The sequence below is a fragment of the Carassius auratus genome, chromosome 19, assembly GCF_003368295.1.
Source record: "Carassius auratus strain Wakin chromosome 19, ASM336829v1, whole genome shotgun sequence".
Classification (NCBI taxonomy): Eukaryota; Metazoa; Chordata; class Actinopteri; order Cypriniformes; family Cyprinidae; genus Carassius; species Carassius auratus.
This window is the reverse complement of record NC_039261.1, coordinates 28,370,644-28,396,072: the sequence shown is the minus strand read 5'-3', so window position 1 is coordinate 28,396,072 and position 25,429 is coordinate 28,370,644. Positions and strand designations below refer to the sequence as shown.

At 37.1% G+C, this 25,429-nt stretch overlaps 2 protein-coding genes across 5 annotated transcripts in view; both read right to left on the bottom strand.

Annotated features, from left to right (window-relative positions):
• Positions 1–9,219, bottom strand: part of LOC113120110 (nuclear factor of activated T-cells, cytoplasmic 1) — a 45,610-nt gene extending 36,391 nt beyond the window's left edge. Inside the window, exons 1-3 of one of the 2 annotated variants that reach the window (XM_026289992.1) lie at positions 8,828–9,219; positions 5,620–6,652; positions 5,340–5,499 (exon numbers count right to left, since the gene is read on the bottom strand). In XM_026289992.1, the coding sequence (XP_026145777.1) occupies positions 5,340–5,499; positions 5,620–6,652; positions 8,828–8,846 (1,212 nt within the window). In that variant the 5' untranslated portion in view covers positions 8,847–9,219. The remainder of the gene's footprint in view (positions 1–5,339; positions 5,500–5,619; positions 6,653–8,827) is intronic. The other variant, XM_026289991.1, reaches the window with a different exon arrangement.
• Positions 9,220–19,454: 10,235 nt separating this feature from the next.
• The window catches only part of atp9b (ATPase phospholipid transporting 9B), a 39,036-nt gene continuing 33,061 nt past the window's right edge, over positions 19,455–25,429 (bottom strand). For 2 of the 3 annotated variants that reach the window (XM_026289988.1, XM_026289990.1), the window contains exons 24-30: positions 24,771–24,926; positions 24,539–24,603; positions 24,311–24,419; positions 24,104–24,161; positions 21,310–21,513; positions 19,995–20,027; positions 19,455–19,678 (exon numbers count right to left, since the gene is read on the bottom strand). In XM_026289988.1, the coding sequence (XP_026145773.1) occupies positions 19,542–19,678; positions 19,995–20,027; positions 21,310–21,513; positions 24,104–24,161; positions 24,311–24,419; positions 24,539–24,603; positions 24,771–24,926 (762 nt within the window). In that variant the 3' untranslated portion in view covers positions 19,455–19,541. The remainder of the gene's footprint in view (positions 19,679–19,994; positions 20,028–21,309; positions 21,514–24,103; positions 24,162–24,310; positions 24,420–24,538; positions 24,604–24,770; positions 24,927–25,429) is intronic. The other variant, XM_026289989.1, reaches the window with a different exon arrangement.

Here is a 25,429-nt window from a genome sequence, read left to right as displayed (position 1 = left end):
TGACGTAAGTATGAAGTAAGAGTTTGAATTTGAAGATTTATTTTCAAAACGCAATGCTCAATGGTCAATGCTACGTCACACACAGCTGATGTATGGAGATCCTCAACGAGGGTGGTCAGCATCTGTGGTGAAAGTCCTGGACCGGTCTGTATATTTATTTTAGTAGATATGTTTGAGCCTGGCATTTGTGTTTATTCGGGCAGTAGGGAGTGCACAGGCCAGAAAGACAGAGGCCAGAGAGATCGCACTCACAGAACCCTCCCCTCACTTCATTACATTATCACCCACTAGAGGAATGCCAAGACTCTTTCCGCCCATGGCACGGAGTTCAGAGCAATGTGTCCGCACCTCCGAGTGCTGTGGGTCAGTTCTCACCCTCTCAAGCTCTCAACCTCCGTGGCAATCTGTGGCAGATGAGGGGAAACAGCTTGAGGGGGAAAAAAAGGAGATCTACAACACGGGCTCCTTTGAAGAGTTAATGGACAGATTCAGTGAGCAAATTCTTACTGGAAGAGGTTACGTCTCAAGTGATATTGAGCAAGACCAACTGTTCTTCTCATTGGGCTCATTCGCTAACAGTGCATATGCATGTATTAAAACAATAAAATCGTGATTCATAAACACAAGTTCACACATTTTTTGTGTAAAATGAAGTGAAGATCAAATTTAGACCTAAATTCTTAAAAACACTGGTACAAAAAATATTTTATTTAATTATTTTTTTTTTTTTTTACATATTTGTAAGTTTTAATTTAACTACATTAACCATCACAAAATGCATCACAAATGATAAATGTTTTTATTTATATCTATATAGAAGATTATACATATACATACATACATACATACACACATACATGTATGTATGAATAGTGTAGTTAAAGTCTATCTAAAGTTTATATTTAAGCGCAATACTGATGAAAATAACAAACTGATATGCCTTTTTGTGCACTTAAGTAAGAACACTTAAGTAGGCAGTTGTTAAAGGGAGACCCATTATTACGATGATAAAGTTAGTCCTAAAATACTCAACCAAACAAAAACTCTACCAGCAGTACTCAATAAAAAACTAATAAAGATCATCCCAGTCACAGTAGGCCTATGAGATATAACCAGTCTGAATATTATAAATGTGGAAGCACTGCTTGTACAAACCAAACCTATATTTAGGGATTTCGTCACTTCTTCCAGTTACGGCGGTGATTTTTGTTGACAGAGCTGTTCTTTGAGAAGTTCGCTTCCCGAGAGATTTAAGCGCAGACGTGGAAGCTCATAGCTGTGGTGCGGCAGGCTTACTTCAGAGGCTACACACTCACGTCTACCGTCAATCCAATGGCGCATGTGGTCAAACTGCATCCAGGATACAAAAAATCTGACAGAAACCACCAGGAACCCGAGCAGGGGGAGAGAGAGAAAGAGAGACGGGGCTCTAGCCAGCCTGGTTTACAGAAATCCTGACCACCAAAAACCACCAAACCCCAAGTGGAGAGACATAAGGGGGGGAGGGGGTGGTCTAAGACTAACTCTGAGGCTGTAGTGACTCACATAGTTATGGGAATACATAAAGTAGGTTCTTAAAATACTGAAAATACAGCTAATTCAGAGTGCAAACTATAGTGGCCACAAATTTGATTTGTGGAAACTTTAATTGAAACACGTTGATATCACCCAAAAATGACTTTTAACAACTCCGCTGAAGGTCACAAAATAACTTGAACATTGACTGAGATCCTCAGAGGAGGACATCAGTGGTGACAGAGCATGTTCACTAAAAGAAGAACACGTGCAGCTGAGAGAGCGCTCTCTAATTTGATGGTCTAGAGAATGGGCCAAGCTTGTTTGAGGCTCTTTCGAACACTTCCCTTTACTTGCCTGCCAGAACTGTGTGCAGCGGAGACTGGACGCCTCCACACGATGCTGTTACACATGATGTCAGTGCAGTACACGGACCTTCAGCTGAACAAAAGGCAGTCTGTGCACTAGGCCGGAAACGGCAATGAATTTGAAAAAAAATAAAACATGAGGGTGAGAGGACCTTGTTTTTTCAGACGGGAGTCGCACTGAGCCACGTGTTCACAATCATTAGCACCTCATTATTTTGAATCCAAGTACCCAGCAGCCACAGATGTACTCCAAAATGTTGAGTTCACCTTTAACGGCGATTTTAGTAAACAAAGCGGTCGCGGAGACTGTGGTTAGAATACCCCAAGAGTCACGTCTAACCACAGTCATTTTTTCTTTCAGAAAAAAAACACGACTCCTGTCTTTAAGAACTCTGTTATCCATAAGGAGGCATCTGAAACCAACTCGTGTAGTGAATACCCATGATTCAGCTACGACAGCAAATGAGATGTGTGACTCACCAGTGTCTGTTGAGCAGAACGGACTGACACCACGACACTGTGGTATTGAGAAATATCAGAAGTACTTCTCTCACACTTCCTGAACTTGGACATGGCAGTAAAACAAACAATACAAGCATTTAAATCACAGTGTGTCACTATGACTTGAGAGAAAACAAATATAAGGAAGTTCTCTTACGTCAACAAAAACAATGAGAATGAATATGTACCACCATGGCAATCATGGAGAGGATGTTGCAGGATGTTGACTAAAAATTTTATTCTGACATTCTGTGAAGATCTCCTATATGAATGATAGCTATAATAATAATGTGGATATTCACTTGTCACCATACATAACCATACATAAATGAAAAGCATATTTATTCAGCTTTCAGATAATGTATAAATCAAAATGTTTTGCTTTATGACTGGTTTTGTGGTCCAGGGTCACAAATGTTTAGAGTAAGTAAGATTTTCTTTGTCCATTTCAAATAAAAATACTGTTCCTTTGAACTAGTATTCATTAAAGAATCCTAAAAAAACATGAAACTATTAAGCAGCACAACTGTTTTCAGCACTGATAATAAGAAATGTTTCTTGAGCACCAAATCAGCATATTAGAATAATTTCTGAAGGATCATGTGACACTGAAGACACTTGAGTAAGTGCTGCTGACAATTCAGCTTTACCATCACAGGAAAACATTTCTTTTAAAATATATTTTAACAGAATACAATATTTTTAAATTGTAATAATATTTCTAAATATGCGTGATATTACTGTTTTTTTTTATCAAATAAATGCAGCCTTGGTAAGCTGAAGAGCCTACATTCAAAAATCCAAAACCCCAAACTTTTGATCTGTACTGTATATTACACAATACAAATATCAACCAAAATGACTTGTATTGCAATCTAACTAACCATTTTCCTATATCAACCTAGTTAAGATTTATCCTGTAGCTTTCTGTATACATGTATACATTAATGTTCAACTAGCTTTCTATTGTTATAATGTTGGTAGTACATTAAAATGAATAATGTTTACTCTTACCTGCACTCAGATATCCCTTTTTATAGTGCCTTGTGAAAGCATTCATACCCCTTTTTATTTTCCATGCTTTGTTATGTTGCTGCCTTTTGTTCACCTGCTTTAAATTACTTTTTTCCCCCAAATTAATCTACACTCCATATACCTGACAAAGCAGAAACAGAATGGTCACAACTTCGTAAATGCATCAAAATAATAAAAAATTATATAAGTACATTGCATAAGTATTCAGCTAAATTTTAGCTAATTTTTTTGCTGAAGCAGCCTCAAGTCTTTTCTGTTTGACGCAACAAGCTTTGCTCATCAGCATTTGGCAATTATCTCCCATTCTTCTCCTCATCTCTTCACCTCTTAAGCTCTGTAAGGCTGAATCGGGGGGCATACATTTTCAGATTTTTCCAGAAATATTTGACTGGTAATACTACTACTACTACTACTACTACTAATAGTAATTCATATTTGACTGGGTTCAATCCCAGGGTTTGGCTGGGCCACTCAAGGACAGTCACAGTGTTGTCTATAAGCCACTCTTGCTGAGTGCTTAGGTCATTGTCCTGCTGGAAGGTGAACCTTCTGCTCAGTTTGAGCTTCTGGATGCTCTGGACTAGGTTTATCTCAATATTTTGGTGCATTGAGTCTTTCTTCTACTCAATGAAGTCATGGCCTAACTGTAAGAGAGTTTGACTCCTAACCCTAAGGTTGTGGGTTTGAGTCTCAGGCCAGCAATAGCACGACTGAGGTGTCCTTGAGCAAGGCACCAAACCCCCAACTGCTCTCCGGGCGCTGCAAGCATAAATGGACTGAGGTTCAACAGACCAGAGAATCTTATTTCTCACAGAAGTTTTTTTGCAAATTCTAAGTGTGTTTTCATGTGTCTAAACTGAAGACAGGATTGAGTTTTTGAGCCCAGATTGATGGAGAGTTGTAGGGATGTTTGTCCTTCTGTAGATTTCTCCTATCTCATGAAGGTCAACTAGAGTGACCATCAGTGACCATTGAGCCCAGATTGATGGAGTGTTTTAGGGATGTTTGTCCTTCTGTAGATTTCTCCTATCTCATGAAGGTCAACTAGAGTGACCATCAGGTTCTTGTTCACCAGTCAAACCAAAGCCCTTCATCAGGTTCTTGTTCACTAGTCAAACCAAAGCCCTCCATCAGTTGCCTCAGTTTAGCCAGGAGGTCAGCTCTATGAAGAGTCCTGGTTGTTTCAAACTTCTTCCATTAAGGGTAACAGAGACTACACGCTTCTGTGAACCTTCAATGAAGCAGAATGCTTTTCTGAACACTTCTCCAGATGTGTGGCTTGATGCAAACCTGTTTCTGAGCTCTAAAGGCAGTTTGTTTGACCTCAAGGCTTGGTTTTTGCTCTGATATGCATTATTAGCAGTTAGACCTATTATTAAGATGTGTGCCTTTCCAAATCATACCCATTCAATTGAATTTGCCACAGGTTAACTTCACGCGAATTGTAGTAACATCTATAAGCAATATGAATGCTCCTGAGCTAAATTTCAACTGTCCCAGGTATGAATACTTATGCAATGGAATCATTTTAGGGTTTTATTTTCTTAAATTGCAAAGATGTTTTTTGCTTTAACATTATGGTGTATGGGGTGTAGATTGATGTGAAAAAAGGTAATTTAAAACAGGTTTTGACATTGACTGTGGTGAATTACTACTTTAAGACTTAAAGGGACAGTTCACCAAAAAATTCAAATTCCTTCATTTAATTGCCCACATTTCTTTAAAAAAAAAAACCTGTTTCTTTTGTGCAACACAAAAGATGATATTTTGTTAATGTCTCAATATATTTGTCCATACAATGAAAGTAATTGTTGTTTTGAAGCCCACCGACTTTAATATAACTTTACCAACTTTTAATAAATGAGGAAAGACTTTACATTTTTAGGTGAACTATTCTTCTGAGAGATTATGAATTTATACCTGGACCACTGGATGCCCTCCCGCCAGTGCTTTTACAGCCCCTCTGCTGCCTTCAGTCTCGTAGTGAGCACGGTGATGGGACTTGGGTTGGACATCAATCTGTAAGCTGTAGGGCCCTGAACTGGAAGGCAACTGCCAATCGAGAGCAGGCAGTGATGGACTTAAAGAATAAGAATGAGAGAGTCCAATAATGAGGCAAGGAGAAATAGAGAACTTTGGTTAGCACAGACAAATGACTGAACTACTTGGAATATGAATGATATTCTTATATGCTACCAACCTGATGTAAGGCTTCGGCTTGGACCAATATGGGTGTTGCGGCACATCCAAGAAGCCACTGCAGTAGGTCTCTTTTTTGTAGGGCAGCCGTGCTGAGGAGAAGTCCTCCTGGCAAAGCTCCAGGGATCCTGTCTCCTCTCCACCTGGTTCTACTTTCAGGTTCATCGAGGCGCTGTGCTCCAGACTGGTCTTGCGGGACTTCAAAGGGATCCCCTCCCCAAGATCTGTTAATCCATCTGTGGTGAGGGCATTAATGGCGGCGACAATGGCAGAGTTGGTGTACTGGTTGGTGTTGGGCAGCCAGGTGTCCTCCGTCACGCTAAGACGGGGCGAAGTTTGTGGCGACAGCCCCGGGGATTGATTCGGTGAGTACGGATGGTACTTGTGCGATGGGCCACCGTTGAAGCTGTACTTCCTTTTACCAACACAAGGAGAATTCGGGCGCGAGCCTCGGGTGCCCACCCAGCTGTCATCGGTGACACTAGTACGAGGAGAACCGGACGGAGAATGGCGTGGAGAAGTGCCGAGGATGCAGGACTGCAGAGATGAGGAACCTTTCGGGGAGACGCAGGGAGACTGCCAGGGCGAGTTCTGCGACGAGTTGTCATAGTTGTACGAAAAGCCTGATTCGTACGATGACGCATCTGAGTGACAGCTACGTGAAGACACGCTGCTCGCCGGGCTGAGGCACGTGGGGTCGCGATAACCGTCGATGCTTGGCAAGGTTAATGTCACTATAGAATTGACTCGCTTGGCCACGGGAATGCTGTTCTCCTCCACTTCATCCTCGGGGAACTGCCCGTAAGCTGTTATCTCAATGCGTGGACTCTCCAGTGTGGGAGCCCCATTGGACCGGATGTTGGATGTTTGGAAGTAACCCACTGAGCTCATGTCATCTTGAGGGGAGAACGAGGACGGCTGACTGATGGATACAGACAAGGAAGGACTGGTCTGGAGATTGTGGTACTGGGAGGGTTGGCAGGGGTTGCTCAAAGGTAATGGGATGCTGGTGTTTTGGCTGTAACCATATGCATCTGTAACGTGCAAACACATTTTCATGAGGTGTTGGAACTAAAAATAAGCCACTGAGATCAAAGAGTATAGGATCAAAATATATTTCTTGTGTACATAGTGTAAGAAGACTGTTGCATTTGCAATCATCCACGTCTAATAAACTGTCTCTCTTTTTTTTTAAAGAACTGCCATTTGGTATAAAAAGGGAATTAACAAATTACACTCTGTCCTTTATAAGTAATAACTGTGAGTTGAAAACGTTAGTGGTTAAAAGCCACAACCTCTGCAGAGGAAGCAAGGTGAGTGATACACAAATACCAGGCCAAAAATAACAAAGCGTTAAAAATATCTTCCTGAGGACAAAACCAGACGGAAAACCAATACTCATAAACAATCTCTGTTGAAAAACAGGGGCAATCATTTGCGTCTATGCAATGTATAGGCCTATACAAGATGACCAAAAAAATGTCTTGACCAAAAATTTTTTTTTTACATTTCAAAACCTAACGGTTAGAGTTTCCTGGAGATGATTCATTAACCACTTTGGCATTTTAGAATACTTGTAACTCATCTAAAATATTTTAGAACATTTAGTAATACATAATCTGGCCTATCAAAGTTTTTTTTTCTATACAGCTATATATATTTAACAGAAATATATTCTTTTAATGAGTAAAAAAGTACAAAAAGGGGGGGAAAAAAAACACAGTTGAGTTGAGTGAGTCACTGTAGTCAGTCAGTCCAACCTGGTGGAAATATATATAATGTAAGTTAGCCCAAACTGGCGCACAGTCACTACTGCCTCTGCTTGCAATAAAATTTGCAACGATTTCTCGCTACTTTAGAGGACGATTAAAAACACGGATACCTGAAAATGTGACCACAGCGCAACAAAGCACCCTGGATACTGAAAGCATGCTAATGTATCCCTAATGTATGTATCGTTTTGAATCAAGTTAACAACTACATATTAGATTTTTGTAAGCAAGCTGTAAGTATACACTATGTGATTCTGACAGCTTAAAAAAAAATAAAAGTACTAAATTACTGATTACTAAAAGTATATTAGCAATCCCGCTGAAATAAAACACCTTAAATCAGCCTAAGCAGGTTGACTGGTCTCTCAGCATGATTATGGTGGTCTGCTGGTTGGATTTAAAAGTTTTTTGAGCACATTTCAGCAGGTCAAGTTAGGAGGCCAGCCAAGGAGACCATCTTAATGTAATGTAATGTTGCAGGTTACTTTTCTCAGCAGAAAATCTGAGAACTTGTTAATTTTAGTAGAGCTGTCATTGTAAACTGTAATCTAAGTTATCTTCGGAAATGTACAGTTGCTGCAAAGAAAGGGATGCAAAAACCCACAATCTAAATAACATAATGACCCTGCTTTATTCATCTTCGTCACACCCACCACTCCCTTCTGCAGTCTCTTAAGCTGAGAAAACCCCATTCAGCCCATTGATTAAATAAGTAATACATTTAGTTCCACTGGACCAGACATAAAAAAAAAAAAAAAAAGAGCAGTACAGCAGTGTTACACCACCAATAACCAATAAGAAATTAGCTATTATCATATGGGGAGGGTTGTAACATAACTTCCATCTATAATGGACACAGAAAGTTAACACTAACTTATTTAATTGGCTATAAATATAACATATTGTTGGATTGGGCTGGTGATCAGATATACTATAAATATTTTTATAAAAAAAAAAAAAATGTGGCACAGTAAATCCAGGCAGAGAAATTAAGATGACCACATTTTCTATTAAGTGTTCCCCACTCATGCAACTGTCACAACTCACCTCGTTAGAGGGGTAGATTACAAAAGCAGTCTTTGTACCTGACATTCATTTACACAGTTTAGAAACATGCTGCAGATTTATAAACCAATTAAATCTGTAGCAGACAAATATGGGAACGCTATGTCAAAGTGAGACAGATGGCACACATTGGGTTAGAGAAGTTAAAACCAAATGTGTTACAACCCTCTCAGTCTCCCTTAGTAACAGAGCGTGCATGATGGCAGTTATTGGTTTTATTTGATCTCCAGACAGGTAACTTCATAAGCAAACGTGCTTGAATTTGTAGTAATAGGTTCAATAAAACTTATATTAAAATAATAATACGGAAACACATTAACGTGAAATATGACACAGTGTGAGTGGATCCTTTTCATCTTCTTAATACGTTACCTTCCTCTGCGGATTTCATGCTTGCGAAGTGTAGAGTGAACTCACAGCAAGTTCTTTCCCAAACGAACAACGCACTTTCCCAAAACGCACGACAGTGTCCGATGAGCGTTTTACTTCCAAATGTAAAGACGAGTCCAGATATCTGTGATAAAAGTGTTCAATTCTACCGCAATAAAGGTGTACTCCAGTCCCGACAGAACTGTTTAAATGATTTAAAAGCTCAGATGATTCAGTATTCAACACTTAAAAGCGCATGCAATAACAAAGCAAAAAAAAAAATCTTAATATTATTTTAATAGTTTGTCTAACTCGTTATTCTTTCTATTCTGGACTTGCACGTTAGTTTCCAGGGGTTCTGGTGACGCACTGCTTTGCGATGGAAAGGTCTCTGTAGCTATATAAAGCCGGGAAACACCTCCGTGAAGCTCCGCCTCTCAGTGGAGTGACGCAGGCACCACGTCTCAAGCTCGACAGCAGATGAAGAGAGGGATTCTCTCCTCTCAACATTTCCAGATGTGGAGCCGTTGAAACCCGAGGCAAATGAGCCGGTGTGTGCGCACGCGCGTCTTCTAGAGAAGGGAAGTCCAACTCATTTCTGCGAATCGGTTCTTTTGAACAGTTTGTATTAAAGAGCCGGTTCAAATAACGATTCAGCGGTTGTCTTCTCCCCCTGACATCCTGGCATAGTAAAAGCATTACACTCTAAAAACGTTCCAATAAAGTCATATGTAGGCACACACACACACACACACAAACATATACATATATATGTGTGTGTGTGTGTGTGTTTTACTAAGCTAAATGAGTTGTTTATTGTACAGCTGATAAAAAAAAAAAGCATTTACAATAAAAATATTTTAGTTGAATAATTTTTGCACGTTTTAGGCTAATAAAAAACAACATTATGTTTAGTTATAAAGTTGTCATACATTTAAGCTCTGTTTTCTCAGGTTTGGTTCTCGGGTCGTTACGAGTCAAGCATCGAAGGAACCGGCTCTCAGTTCAGTGAATCGACTCGGTACTAACCGAATACTAACCCGTTTCACTGCGAGTCTGACATGTAAGCTCCCTTCCAAATGATTCAATTAACCCCACAGCTGATCTTACCGATTCAGTCTGATATAATTCATTCAGTCCACTTCTTGACAAACTTTTAGACTGAGCCTATTCAAAAGAACGATTTGCTTACAAATAGAAAATCAATAATAATGAAATGCAAAAAAGGCGAAAGAGCCAGTGTGTTCACATGTGCTGCTAATGGAAACTGACATTAAATGTGGCCATTTTGAAAAACAAAGGCAGTTTAAGAAGCCATTATCGTGTTAATAATTTCTATTGTCCCATTAATAGACACAAATATAGTCACATAGCAACTGCAGTGCGTTGATAGTGATTTAATAAACAGACTAACAGCTCTGGTTGATTTTTTTAGGACATCACAGTGCAGGGAAATGGGATCTGAAAATCACAAGATGCTGTTGGCAGCCCGGGCAACTATGATTTCGGTTTTGACAGCTTTCCAGTGGGGCGCGATTCGCTGCGTCATCGGGAATCATCTAGGACTTCCTGAAGCCAAGAAATGTTGGCAAATGTTTGCATTTGTGCAGGATTCTCATACTGCACCACACAACATTATTTGTACTTAGTCTACTATTGAAAACATGCATCTTAATTAGCACCCAATTGTAAATAGTGACATGTACTATCATAATAGTGAGACATATTTGCTTTTTTTATATTACTATGTGAAATGTTTCAAAATGCAATTCACCTTTCCCATGCCAGTAACCCTAATCTTAATTCAAGTCCATTTTTCAGACCCAGAATAAGTCTGTATTTTCAGTCTCTGCACAAAGAATTGCATCTGCATGCATAGTATCATGGTCTCTCAGTGCACAAAGGTTTAAACATTACGGGTTCCCTCCTATCAGGCAAATAAATGGCTTTTTTTGATGTGTCTTTTGCAAGCTCTTAAATGACATGGTCATGTTTTACAGTAGCTGCACAGTGTTTGCCCTCACTAAGAATTCATCCAGGTCGAGTAACAGAAGAGAGCCAAATAGCCTTCACCACACACGCACAGGATGATATATAATTGCATCAGGAATTAGTGCATTTATGAAACACTAGCTGTTTCTTTCATCATGGGAACATGGTAATTGTGCCATTACCCTCTCTTACAGTCCTCACTCTCCTGCTGTTCTGTGGGTCAAATGTATTTGTTTGACCTCATGGAAAGCTCTCACCCACTGGTTAGGGGCCCTAAGTGGGCTTGAGGGGATGTGGGCAGGGCCTCCCTATCCTCCCCAGCAATGTGAAAGTGAGCTGCGCGCCGCAGTAAACACAGCTTCCAAGCTGAAGGTAATAAATAGCGCTAACTGTGCTGATTGACGTGCGCCTAGTTCTACGTCAGTTGGCCTGTAGTTTTTCCACTCAGTCTGCCTGTTGTTGAGGGGCAGGGGTTTTTAAGCACCAGCCGGACAGTTCCGGATATTTTGTTTGTCTCAGCTTTGCAGTATATGCCAAAAACCTGGTGTATTTTGTAGTCCATACAAAGACCTTTTGTTGCCTGTTACTAGATTTAGATCTAAACGGACATCAGGAATGAATGCTCTGTACATAATTACTCTTATTACATGGTTACTTACCAAATAAACAAATACATGGACATGAAATAACGATTTGTGTTTTGTATTCATTTTAAAATGTTACACTGCCTCTGCCAAGACACAGGACTTTAGTGTGACCTTGACAGTGGGCACCAGCCAAGTGTACATGGGCTGCACACTTGTTATTATGGGAATGAATGAGTGTACTCGACGATGTCCACTATGGTTTTGGACAATGCTACAAAATATATAAGGAGATAGGTGGCGATTTTGGACTCAAGATACCTTCAGTTGCATATGAAATCAGAACCCGAGGAGCAAACCCCACCCCCCAGCCAATTTCATTGGTCAGCTCATGCAGTCTCCTATCAAGAAAAGTTCAGATTTCATTGGCTAAGTCCAGATGGATCAGATCACACCAAAGGTTAAGTTTAGAGTTTAGGGAAGGAATTGGCTCGACTAGTGTAATCTTTAGAATCGGCTGCGGGGTGGAGTTTGCGTGACTGAAATCACTCTGAAAGTTAAGCTGGTTTCTATTGAAAGCTTATTATATAACATAAAATATAAAAAAATTAGTTGCGACCTTTTAATTCACAGTTAAACATTTACTGTATATCTGTCTCAAATACCTTTTTTTTAATTTTTTTTTAATGTTTTTTAGTGGTGGAAACAAGCTCGTTTTCTTTTTATATCTCACATTATCCTATCTCACAATTCTGACTTTTCTTATGAACTCACAATAAGACTTTTCTTCTCAGAACTGTGAATTTATATTTTTGTATTTTTTTTTCTTTTTTTAGAACTGCAAGAAAATAATTGTCAGATATAAAATGAAAAAAAAAAATCATTGTGGGATTATTACATTTAAAATTTCAGGTTCCATACATTTCCTTTACATGGATAAGAGAAAATAAGGTTGCCATGTAGATGGTCAATAGTAGATCACTGGATGGCGTGATTGACCAATCATACTGGAGTATTCCAGAGCCTGGTATAATAATTAATTGGACGCCCCCGAAGGCAGGTCAGGCAGATTACTACCACTGCAACACTGGGACATGAAATTCACCTTATTAACTGCTATGAACAGGAGTGGCAGTGGCTTTATGACTTCAAGAACCACTAGCACTAATGATAATGATAATACAATGAGTGCTAATGCAGTTAGCATGGCTCATGTGTCACCATGATGCACTGCTGTGTTTACTTTATAAGGTTTTCAAGAATACACAAATTACAAATTATGTTTCCACACAGGATACATTGACGGGAATATGCTATTACATGTATCAATGCATGGCATGCCACAGACACAAAGACATGTGGGACTATGTAACGTGAGTCCATAACTAATGCCACAGATGTTGAATTGTCTGTCTCGGAGATGTTTAAAAAAAGGTTGCACACTCATGACAACGGCATGAATCATAATATGCATGTGCATCACTAATGATGTGTCAGCGTTTAAAAGTTGTTAAAATAAACCAAAACTACATTCAAACCCCATGTGCACCCGACGGTTCCTCTGTCTGTGCCGTGAATGGATCCAGAAAAGGGGATTCACTGATGTCATAGGTCCACTCACCTCTCCTTACAAGTCACTGTTCTGTCTGGCTGGCAGGTCTCATCATCATATTTGTGGGAGAGTATACTGGGAATGACGCTGATTTGATGGTGGTCTTCTGGAAAAGACCTCAAGGTTCCAGGTTTTCTTTTTCTTTTTTTATCTTTCCTTAATAGATAAAACAGATAAAACCCAGTTTGGATGCTGAAGTTGAAATACAGATGACTAATGATCCATGATCAACTGAAAATATGCACCATGGGTTAAATTTGACCATGCTAGGCAAGCTGAAAAACACATGTAGAAGACAATGCAGTACAAGAAAAGCATGTTTTTTAGCGTCACAAAGGCATTGCAATCAAATGTGTTATTTTAGTCTTTAACGATGTGCCTTGTGAGTCCATGTCATAAAATTCAGACCACATTTAAAAGTAAGCTGATGAACATATAAAGTGCTTAAAGTAGAAACAGCAACAGCAATTTGAGGTGGTATTTACATGACATGGCCTTGGTTATAGACCTGCCCCCCCTGCTGTACCTTGGGGCTTCCTGTCTCCACTGAATGCTCTCTTTGACTCGGCACAGTGACGGAATCCCCAAGTCTGTTTCCTGTTGTGTAAGGTTGTTGCCAGGCAACCGTGGCTGTGTTCCAGAGGGGACGGGTTTCATGGGCTCCCACAGGCTGAGTGAGCAAACACAGACCCTCTGCCCAGAGCTCCACTCTGGGGCCCAGACACAACAGCGACTAACCTATCCACGACTCATCCACGAAATCATTCCAATCGATTTTTAAAAGTGGTATTGAGCAAATGCTGCCCCTGAGAATAAATTACCCAAGTTTACTTGTGACTCAATAAAATTAGACAAAAAGAATTAACCAATCAAACAAATTCTTTTAAACACATTGCAGCTTTCTGTCTTACCTGCGAAGAATTCTAAAACATTTGAACAGCACAAAAAAACAAGATTTAAAAAAAGATCAGATCTTAGAAAGATTTAAGAAAAAAAAAAATCCAAAATGTTCCATTATTTTGTTCATGTAGCTCAAATAATTGTATTATAATTAATTCTCAGATGGAATGATTTAACAAAAGTTTTTTTCTCTTTTTTTTTCATTTATTTCAGTAATTCAACTCAAATTGTGAAACACATGTATTAAATAAATTCAGTGCACACAGACTGAAGTAGTTTAAATCTTTGGTTCTTTTAATTGTGAGGATTTTTGCTCACATTTAACAAAACCCGACCAATTCACTATCTCAGCAAATTAGAATACTTCATAAGACCAGTTAAAAAAAAAAGAAAAGAAAAAGAAAAGAAAAACATTTTAAGTGAATTGTTGGCGTACTGGAAAGTATGTTCATTTACTGTACTCAATACTTGGTAGGGGCTCCTTTTGCTTTAATTACTGCCTCAATTTCAGTTTCTTTGTCAGTGGCCTTCAGCTCATCTGCATTTTTGGTCTCTTGTTTCTCATTTTCCTTTTGATGAAACCCCATAGATTCTCTCTGGGGGTGAGGTCTGATGAGTTTGCTGGCCAGTCAAGCACACCAACACCATTGTCATTTAATCAACTTTTAGGTGTGGGCAGGTGCGAAATCCTGCTGGAAAATGAAATCAGCATCTTCAAAAAGCTGGTCAGCAGAATGAACCATGAAGTACTCCAAAATTTCTTTAGTAAACGGGTGCAGTGACTTTGGTTTTCAAAAAACACAATGGGCCAACACCAGCAGATCATCACAATTAAAAGAACCAAAGACTTAAACCATTCAGTCTGTGTGCACTGCATTTAAAACATGAGTTTTATTTGAGTTGAATTACTGAAATAAATGAACTTTTCCACAACATTCAAATTTACTGAGATGCACCTATAGATTACTGATAGACAGAAAGACAATTATAGATATAATGATATTATGATTAACAGACAAAACAGACAGACAAGACAGATAGATATATAACTGATAGACAGAAAGAATGGCACATTGATAGAACAATTAACAGACAGACAGACAGACAGATAGATAGACAGACAGAATGACACATTGATAGAATGATAGAACCATTAACAAAAAAAATAAAAAAATAAAAAATAATAAATAAAATAAAATAAAATAAAAAAAAATCACACAAACCCCTAATTTTTAAGATTGAAAAAAAAAAACAATTAAAATACAAAAAGTAAAGGATATATTGATAGATAGACTTTGGATTTTACACTGTAGAAATAATAGCCGACAACCACAGCTGAAGGTTTTCTTCGATGTAAGAAAATGCTTAGCCAAAGGCGTATCCTGAATGTCCACCTACAGGAAACACAATGCTTTGGAAAAAAAGATACACATGAGACTGTAGCAAAACAGTGTGACGCGTGTTGTGCCCCACATGTGGCTGATAAAACAACACAACTGCCCCACCACCTCTGCGGAAATGTCCAGCGCACAAACACATCAAAGGGTGGAGACTCCATACTGGCACGTGCAGCGGATGCGAGTCATTTTAAGCTAAAGCTGGTACAGCAAAACTTAGTTTTGATGTTCAAGTGAGGAAAGGTAGATTGAGATATAGAGAGAAGGGCAAGGGAGGAAGAGAGAAAGATAGGTAAGATAAAAGAGAAAGCTTCCTGACATGTTAGTGCCAGTGGACCATCACATCTAGCGCAGGGGCGCTGTAAACCACGCGTTTCCTGCTCTGTAGAGCATGTGTGGGTGAGTTTGCGGGGAGGGCTTGATAACACATTGTCTGTGCCTTAAGGCTGATTATCTCAGTAAGTACAATATAAACTACCAGTCAAAGGTTGGGATGCAACTGCTTGTTCTTATACATTGTAAAATAATAGCAAAAATCATCAAACAATGAAATAAAACTAATTAAATAATGTGTATATAACACCCACACTACAGTTCAAAAGTTTGGGGGTCAGTACTTTCTTTGAGAGGGAGAGGGAGCGTGAGAGAGAGAGAGAGAGAGAGAGAGAGAGAGAGAGAGAGAGAGAATAAAAAAAAAACTTATTTTGCAAAAACGCAATTAATCAAACTTTATGCTGTTACAAAAGATTTATATTTTTTAAAAACTGTTCTTTTTAACTTTACATAAATGTAATATGCTTGCACAAACATATTAAACAGCACAACCATTTTCAACATTTATAATAATAAGAAATGTTTCTTGAGCGGCACAGTAGCATATTAGAATGATTTCTGAAGGATCATGTGACACTGAAGACTGGAGTAACGACTGCTGAATATATATATATATATATATATATATATATATATATATATATATATATATATAAATTACAATCACAAGAGCAAATTACATGAAACATTTTTTTGTATTACAATAATATATAAACTTGTCTGAAATGTTCACATTTGCTGGACGCTTTACCTACACTATCATAAACATAAACCTTCAAATCATACAGAGGAGATTTGCATTTGTTTACAAAGCTGTTTTCAAGAAATAAAAAAAGGAAATAAATACTTTTGACTGGTAATATATACATAAAAATTCAAGGTAAAAATATGTTAAATTAATAAAGATATGTATTGCTTCAATAAGGGTCACAAGTCTGAAAGCCTAATGTTGAACTGCAAACTTTCCAGCAGATGTAGTTTCCATTTGGGCCCGACCTTTGGCTTCTATGATACTAAATATTGTATAAATGCCGCCCTCTAGTGGTTGGAAACGAGGCATACAATTAATTGTGAAGCCCTGAACCGTTAAGATTTCAGAGACCCAAGCGTATACTCACTCAAACTGCGCCCTCCCATGGATATTTGTCATAGCTTCCCATATCATTTCCACATGAAATTGCACTTTCCATGATAAGCGTAAAAAAAAGGGGCCTGAAACTTTATAATAGTAAGCAATTCTTGTTATTTTCAACAAAGGGGTCAGTTTTTAAGCACATATTTTGTACTCACTTTTTACTTGCCCGTTACAAATTATATATGAAGCTTTATTTTATATATATATATATTTTTTTTACAACCATATGTATCCAGCATTCATTTTCTTGCAATTAAATTATACGATTACAAATGCATGAATAAATACATTAACAAAATAATCAAGTAACAAATTAATTTACCAATCATACGTGACTTTATACAGGCTTGCAAGATTGGAATCAAATATTGGTTTAGTTGATGATAACCTTTCCTAAAAATTTAAGAAAAAGAAAAAAAAAAACTAACCATTCTTACAGTATCTTTAGAAAAAGAGTTGAATTGTTCAGCTTAATAAAATCAAATAAAATCAAATTAACACTTAAACCAATACATTTCACACAGGTAGCTAGTTTTATTTGATCAAATTTCTTAAAAAAACAAAACTGTATTTGTACCTTTATTGGTTTAACACCCATAAATGGCACCAAATGTATTACATATTAGCAAACCACTAAAAACATTCAGACCTCTTAAAGGAAGCACCCACCAGACCATTTGGAAACATATTGCTCTTTAATCAGACATCAATATCATTAAAATGTTAAATTATACTACTGAAACCACCGTGCTGATGACGTTACGCTAACAGAAGCCGCGACTGCCGTGGCAGTAACAACACCACAAAAACATCACATTTTTCATTCATGTATTAGTCTATAGAAAAATGCCGGAGAAACAAAAACTAAATACTCAAACAAATAATAAATAAGTGATTGTTGTTAGGCCTGTCACAGGGTTAATTAACGGTTTATATACAGTAGAAGAAATAAATCAGTTAGTGGTTTTCCTGAGTACAGTACAACTCAACATCTTTAAAGCAGAAAGGAAATCCACCAGAAAGGAACAGCGTACGGCACACGTGTGCTTGGCATCGTCTCATTCAGTATAGTAAACACACACTCACACACTACATAGAAAATAAAGTGAATGATAAAACTCATTCCTCATTCCAGCTGACTTGGTCTATAAAGATAAGGCAAGATGATCTCTCACATTACTGAGCCAACCTCACACCGTCAGCACAGTCATCAATGGACAAAACTAGTTCAGTATCTCCTGTGAATGTCCTCAAAAAAAAAAAAATGGTAAAACTCCAAAATAAATAGCTGATTGTGAGGCGACGTTGTCTATAAAAACATAACTGCTGATGAGCGAGTGCCATAGGTGGATTTAAGAAGAGCAAAAATGACACTGTATTTCTAAGCAGCAAGAACATCTAAATATTTTGTTTGCAGTGTTTTACGATCTTAAAAAAAGTCATTCATTTATAACAAAAACACAACATTCATGTCTTGTTCCAGATGGTGTCGCAATAAGTAATAAAAGTCAATCAGGTCCATGCATCAATCAAGTTGGATTTGTCAAATGTCAAAAGTCGTATACAATGTCATTTAGAATGTCAGGATGAGAGGACCGTTGTTCCCAGAACAAATAGTTCCCGCTGTAATAACACAAGCTGTGCTCTGGTTTACATTTACACAGTTTTGCAGCAGGATCATATGGCAGCAGCAGCAGCCACAGCACAACAGGAAACTAAAGCTGTCCCAATTCAACTCCAGTATACACTCATGCAGTCAGAATCACAACCACAGGTATTTGTCAAGCCCCGCCCACCCAGAGCTCATTAATCAAATTAATAATACAGAATGTGCCAGAAGGGAAAGTGCTGATGGGTGTGATAATACTAAAAATGAAACATTATCATGAAGATATTAACATCATTGCATACCACCAATAAAAAAGCTATCATATATTCAATAAAAAAAACTTGTAATGCTGATTTGTCCTTCATATACATTAACAGGAAGTAAAAAGTGACAGGATTGGGCCCATCATTCCAATGTGGGTGCCTAAACACATTCTTTATTTCTATCTTGATCTCTTTTTTTGTGCTTTAGCCTCTTCAATTACTCTATGCTACTCACCATTTTGTCCTACAACTGTTCCACTATCTTTAAAGGCAGAAACATGATGAGCACAGAAACACTCATATTAGTTTACAATGGCAAAGTCCATATGTGTATATATATATATATATATATATATATATATATATATATATATATATATATATATATATATATATATATATATATATATATATATATATATATATATATATATATATACAAAAAAAAAAAAAAAATCACATAATGTCACTGAACAAGCATTCATGAAGCACACATAAACAGCATCATAAAGCACTTTTAGGAATTTGTAGCTGGGATGGTTTTTACTCAAAAATGAATGTTTGGTCATTAATTATTCACCCCCGTGTCATTCCAAACACACAGGATTTTCCGTCAAGATAAAACACAAAAGCAGATGTTCGGATGAGTAGCAGGAACATCCTGCTTAACTTCTCCTTTTGTGTTTCCCAAAAAAGACTGTAAACCCAGAAATGTTTAGAACAACATGATGGTGAGTAAATGATAGCTTGTTCATTTTTGGGTGAACGTACATCCAGTATTTAAAAAAAAAAAAAAAGGATTCGATGGGTTTCAAAGTGTTTGATGTAGCAGTCACGTGCGCTTATAAATGCATCAGCATGCCTTTTGACACCATGTGACCATATGGAAAGTTTAGGAGGAGAGTTTGGAATAACTTGGCGGGGAGAATTTCCGCTTCAGATATTTGATGATGTAGAGCGGCAAACAGCTGACCAGCGTGATGACGCACACCTTCCACAAGAACACCCGTGTGGTGATAAACGAGAGATCTGAAGACAAACAAAACAGACGAAGAAAATAGAGCATCAGGCTCAAAGTGTTTATATCATCAAGGCATCTGTTTCACACGTAATGAAAAAGAAGTCTGTCAGGCTGCGGATGAAGTGGATGGGATGCACTTCACCGATGGAATGTTCTGGGAAATGAGTGATCACAGGGTTAGGGCACATTTGAATGGCTCTTTCTCATCCAGGGGCCCACACCACATGAGACTGAAACCCCAGGGAGGAGAACGGACATGTTTGTGGAGACAGGAAATGATAGTTGGTGAAACAGCAGAGAGAACACGGGGGAAAACAAACCTACCCAGGAAAGCTCCTAAGGTCACGCGACCTATGCCTGAGGCACAGTCACAAAACAGAGATGGAGAGAAAGAAGAAGAAAGAGCTTAAAAGTTACAGTAGTTACAGTACATCAGTCTAAACTAAAGCAGTGTGTTTGGATTGAACACTGAAACCAGATACTATAGAGAACCTGTTACAGAGGATATTTTCATTTTGGAGGGATAGAGAGGATAGAGAGAGAGAGGGGGGGGGCAATAAAGTGATAGATATATAGATAGAGATAGAGAGAGAGATAGAGAGAGAGAGAGAGAGAGAGGGAGGGAACAATAGATAGATAGATAAATAGATGGATAGATAGTGCTGTCAACTGATTAATCGCATCCAAATAAAATGTGGAAAAAAAAAAAATTTTGGTGTACAGTGTTTATTAATTATGTATACAGAAATAAACACACATGCATATATTTCAGAAAAATATGCTATGTATATATATATTATTTATATACATGTAAATATTTTCAGCATATAATAGATAGACAGATATAGACATACAGACAGTCAGACAAATAGACCAACCCTCTACATTGTGAGTAAATCACTCAGATATGTGTCTAATATTAGCCACTGCGAGTGTTTGAGTTGGACGCTAAGTATAAGTTGAGCACAGATATAGCTTTACTTGCTGAACACATTGACTGAGTGCTTCTGAGTTTCATTCTCTGTAAAGAGATCTGTGTGATATTTTTCAGTTCATCTGAATGGATGCTCAGTGCACCTGTATTTGACACCTGTATACAAGCCAATGGTGATTCAATTGAAAAGGTGTCCGTAGAGAGTTTCAGACAGATAGATAGTTCAAAATCAAATAATTATCACATTAATTATAAAAATATAACCATAGAATGATAGACAGAAAGAACAGTGGATCTAAGGCTAGACAAAACAATAGGTAAGATAGATAGATAGATAGATAGATAGATAGATAGATAGATAGATAAAACATTTATATATTTTTTATTTGTTTACATTTATTATAAATATTTATTTACTTTTATTTTAAATGTAAATGAATAAAATATAAATTAAACCAAAAAAGTGTCAAATTCAAGAATAGATAGGCAATTAAAAATTTACATAAAAAAAAATAAACAACAAATAAATGAATGAATAAATAAACAAACAAATAAATAAATAATAGGTAGGTAGAACATTAGGTAAATTATATAAAAAAGTATACTACAAAAATGTATAAATAAATAAGTGATTAAATAAATTAAATATATATATATATATAATTAATTAAGAATGTTTAAAAAATGCCTTGTGTTGGTTCTTACCAAAGTATTCGTTCAGGAAGGCGAGGGAAGCGAGGTAGCAGCCAAGACTGAAAAGTTCTGCTACGACCATGAGCCAGTGCCAGGTGCGGACCGTCAGCGCCACCATCAGCAGCTCGGTCAGGATCAGAGCAGTGAAGGAGATCGCCACCACATGCACAAACTCCTGATCGAACAGCACCAGGGCCCCGTACATCAGGATGCCCCCTGGTGGACAAACAGGGGAAATGTTTGAGATGAACCAACAAGGACTGAGATAAAGCTGTCAGTTTAGTGTTATAATGAGTATAAACACATGTGCATGAAACGCATTAGTAGTTAACAAATTAAATGGGAACTAACGATAATGAAATTAACAAAAAAAATCTGCTAGGGTCATTTAGACTGCAAGACCTGACAAATCCATAAGGTTTACTGATGTCCATCTAGAACGAGTTTCTTCTGTGATTTCTTGACCTTCTCTCACAGTTTGATCCCCATTCACACATGAGCGGGTTGAGCTCTGACCTCTGTTCACGAGGCTCCATGCTCACTCGGCTCCTCAGCCTACTGTAACCGTCTCTGCTTTCATTTTAATCATAAACGCCAGTGCAATCCAGCCTAATGGCCTCTAACTGATCACATAATTGCCTCTCTTCATACAGCGAACATTCCTCGGGGTTACTCTCTGGACTAAATGAAATCTTTGCTCATATTTCCCTGTTGTTCTTGTCTCTCTGTATTAAGGTTTAATTAAAAAGCAGGAGCTGTCAGATGGGGACACTGATCTCTCTTGCTCACTGCGCGGATCGATTTACAGTGCGGATAAGGCAGCCGTGTGCGCGTGAGAGCTGGCGATGGTCCGAAAATCACATTCATGAAAAGAGCTGCACTGAATTCACCGGAGACAAGTTACATTCCGCTTCAATGTTTACTTCTTTGATGAAACGTTCAGAGTTTATTTGTAGAGAACGTCTGTTTATGGTTAGTTTATAGATGTCATGTTATCTCAGATTGGATTGGGTTTTTTTCACGTTTACATTTCCCTTATGTTTGTTCAGTAAATTTTTACTTTAGACAATCCCTCTGGATCAACCGAGGCACAATGGCAACTCGTGCATCACTCCTCCTGAGGTTCCAACCTAATCCTAAATGATGCATCTAACCCTTCTTACAAAAAATATTTTCTGCAGTATTACACCAGCATAGCATACAGAGAGAAAACTACAAAATCTGATTTTACTATAAAAACCAAAAAGTTGGCTGGCTGCTTAAAAATAAATATAATTTTTGCCACTCCATTTGATAAATATAGTGTTACAGAAACAACACACTTTACCATTAATCATCAGATAAGCAAATTTTAACCTGATTGTTTTAATTCTAATGCAATTCTTGACTAAATTATAAAAATCTGAAATTTGTTTGAATTTGTTAAAGAAGTCTCTTATGTTCACCAAGACTGCAATTATTTAATAAAAAAAAAAAAAAACAGGAAAATCAATATTGTACATATGATTACAATTTAAAAAGTAATTTTTTTTTTTTTTTTCTATTTTAAAATATAATTTATTCTAATGTACTATTTATTCTAATGTCATTTTTAATCAGTTTAATGCATCCATGCTGAATAGAAGCATACATTTCCTAAAAAATAATAATAATACAAATAATACAAATAATTGGGGTAGAACTGAATGCTTCTGCACTACAAATAGATTGGCATTTTTATTCATAAGAAATGAATGAATACATGGTCTGTCATTATAGAAAGGCTGGTTATCATCAGCTACCTCAAGAAAAACAAGATGTTTAAATATATATAAATAATTTAAAATATTAACATAAGAACCCTGTATTGACGCAACACTGTGAGAAAAATTATCACAACATATTGATATATAATTCTTTCAACACAGCCTATATTATTGTAATTTTAATAGGGATGTACTGATAGGATTTCTTTTGGCCGATACCATTACCGATTTTAACAAACCATTTTTGGCCGATTCCGAAACAGCCAATTTTTTTTTAAGTAGGCTGTACATTGCATTTTGTTATATACATCCAGAAATAATGTAGGCTAAAATTAAAAACACAATTAGGCTATTTTAGTTGACATTTTAGTCGCATTGAATGGCACAGACTGTACTACGGACTATTTAAATAAACGGATAATGTTAAATTAGCAAAAAAAATAGTTGAATGTGCATGTGAGACACCGATGCAATTACTGCATTGTTTTCCCAACAGTTACTGCTAATTTATGGTCATACTAATGCTTGTTGGTCATACAGATAGAAGCAAAACATCATTCAAAATGAAAGCTTTTGCAAAATAAAGAAAATGGCTTTCTGCAGTCTGCTTTTTTTTCTCGAACATTGGAGATATTGTTGTGTATAGGCCTTTATATATTCCTTTTTATGTATACTATGACATCTGTATATTTTACACAGATTTTATTTTTTTTTGATAAGTTTTTAATTATTTTGCCCAGAGAAAAATGTTGGATTATGCAACAGAAATACAACTTGTTGTCTTCATGCAGTTAATTAATAAATCGCTATCGGCCCTTTTCATGCTATTTCCGATATGCCGATGGCTTGAAACATTTTTTTTTTAACATACAGTGACTGTTTTTTTACATTTTTTTTTTTTTTACATAAAGTCACATTTTTACATTCAGTTCAGCTAGATTATGACCCCCCCCCCCCCCCCCCCCAAAAAAAAAAAAAGAAAAAAAAAACCTTTAATGAGAGTAAAGGTTTTTGGTGAGTTTACAGTCATACAAAAATAGAAAACATCACTGTTCATTTACCTTGATATACACTTATCAAAACCCAGATCAGGAAGGTCTTAAAGGACAGGGAGCGACCCTAGTGGAGGGAAAACCAAAGTCAGCATCACTGTCATGCAGCAGACATAAACTCATGCCTTCATTCCTATAACTTATATCAAGTGTATCATACTCGAGCTGATGGTTAGTTCGGATCATTACTATTAAAAAAGTCTGCGATGTTGTTACCTTGGTGAGGTCTTTATAGAGTTCAGGATACAGCAGAGCCATCTCAGGCTTCACATCCTGGTCCAACACCAGAGAAAAGACAGGGAACATGGTGTAGATGGTGGCGTAACTAGAAACAAATAGACAATGTTAGGAAATGTGACATCAAGTTCAAATGCACCGAAGATGTCCAAAATTACGGTTTAAGTAGGCAGCTCACTAGTTTTGTGTGAATCAGCCTTTACTTACCCCACCATGAGGAAACCTTGGTACAGAGGAACAGAGGCAAAGTAGAAAATAGAGGAAAACACAGCCTGAGAGGAAAGACACAAATTCAAATCAAGAGGCTGCACAGCAGCAGCATAATATGTTGATCTTTGTGTTGAGAGAAAAAAGATTTACTGTAATGACTACTGTAATGGGCCATATATCACTACAGAAGTGGAAATATACATGTGGCTCTTCACACTGTGTAAGTTACCTGCATGGTGGAGATGATCATGCCACGGTGCATGACAAACTGGCCCAGAGCTGCCGAGCGTTTGTAGCTGTTGCGGCCGTGTACCATCAGTAGTCTGCCAATGTGTTTGAACTGGGTTATGGAGAAATCTGCAGCCAGAGACGCCTGCTTTCCCTCCTGAAACAATAGGTAAGATGACATTATAGAGTCTTAAATATTATTTATGTTATATTTATATTATTATTTATATATTATTATAAGCAAAATAAAAAATAAATAATAATAAATATACTAATAAATGTTTTATTTGTGAAAAACTATACATAGATAAATGTCACAAAACTGCCAATAACATTCCCAGATCATATTTTACCTCAAAATAATAATACAACTAAATAAACTTTTTTTTTTTTTACCATTAAGTGTTGACATCATCATGATATTTAAGCATATTTACCCCAAGTTCATATTAACAGAATGCCTAAAATCAGCTTAAAAAAGTAATAATGTATATGCATGCATATATATATATATATATATATATATACACACACACACACACACACACACACACATACATATATATATATATATATATATATATATAGAAATTATGTTAAATTATATATTTTTTTAGAATTAAAGAAATAATATTTGCCTTTATGATGACACAATGTAAC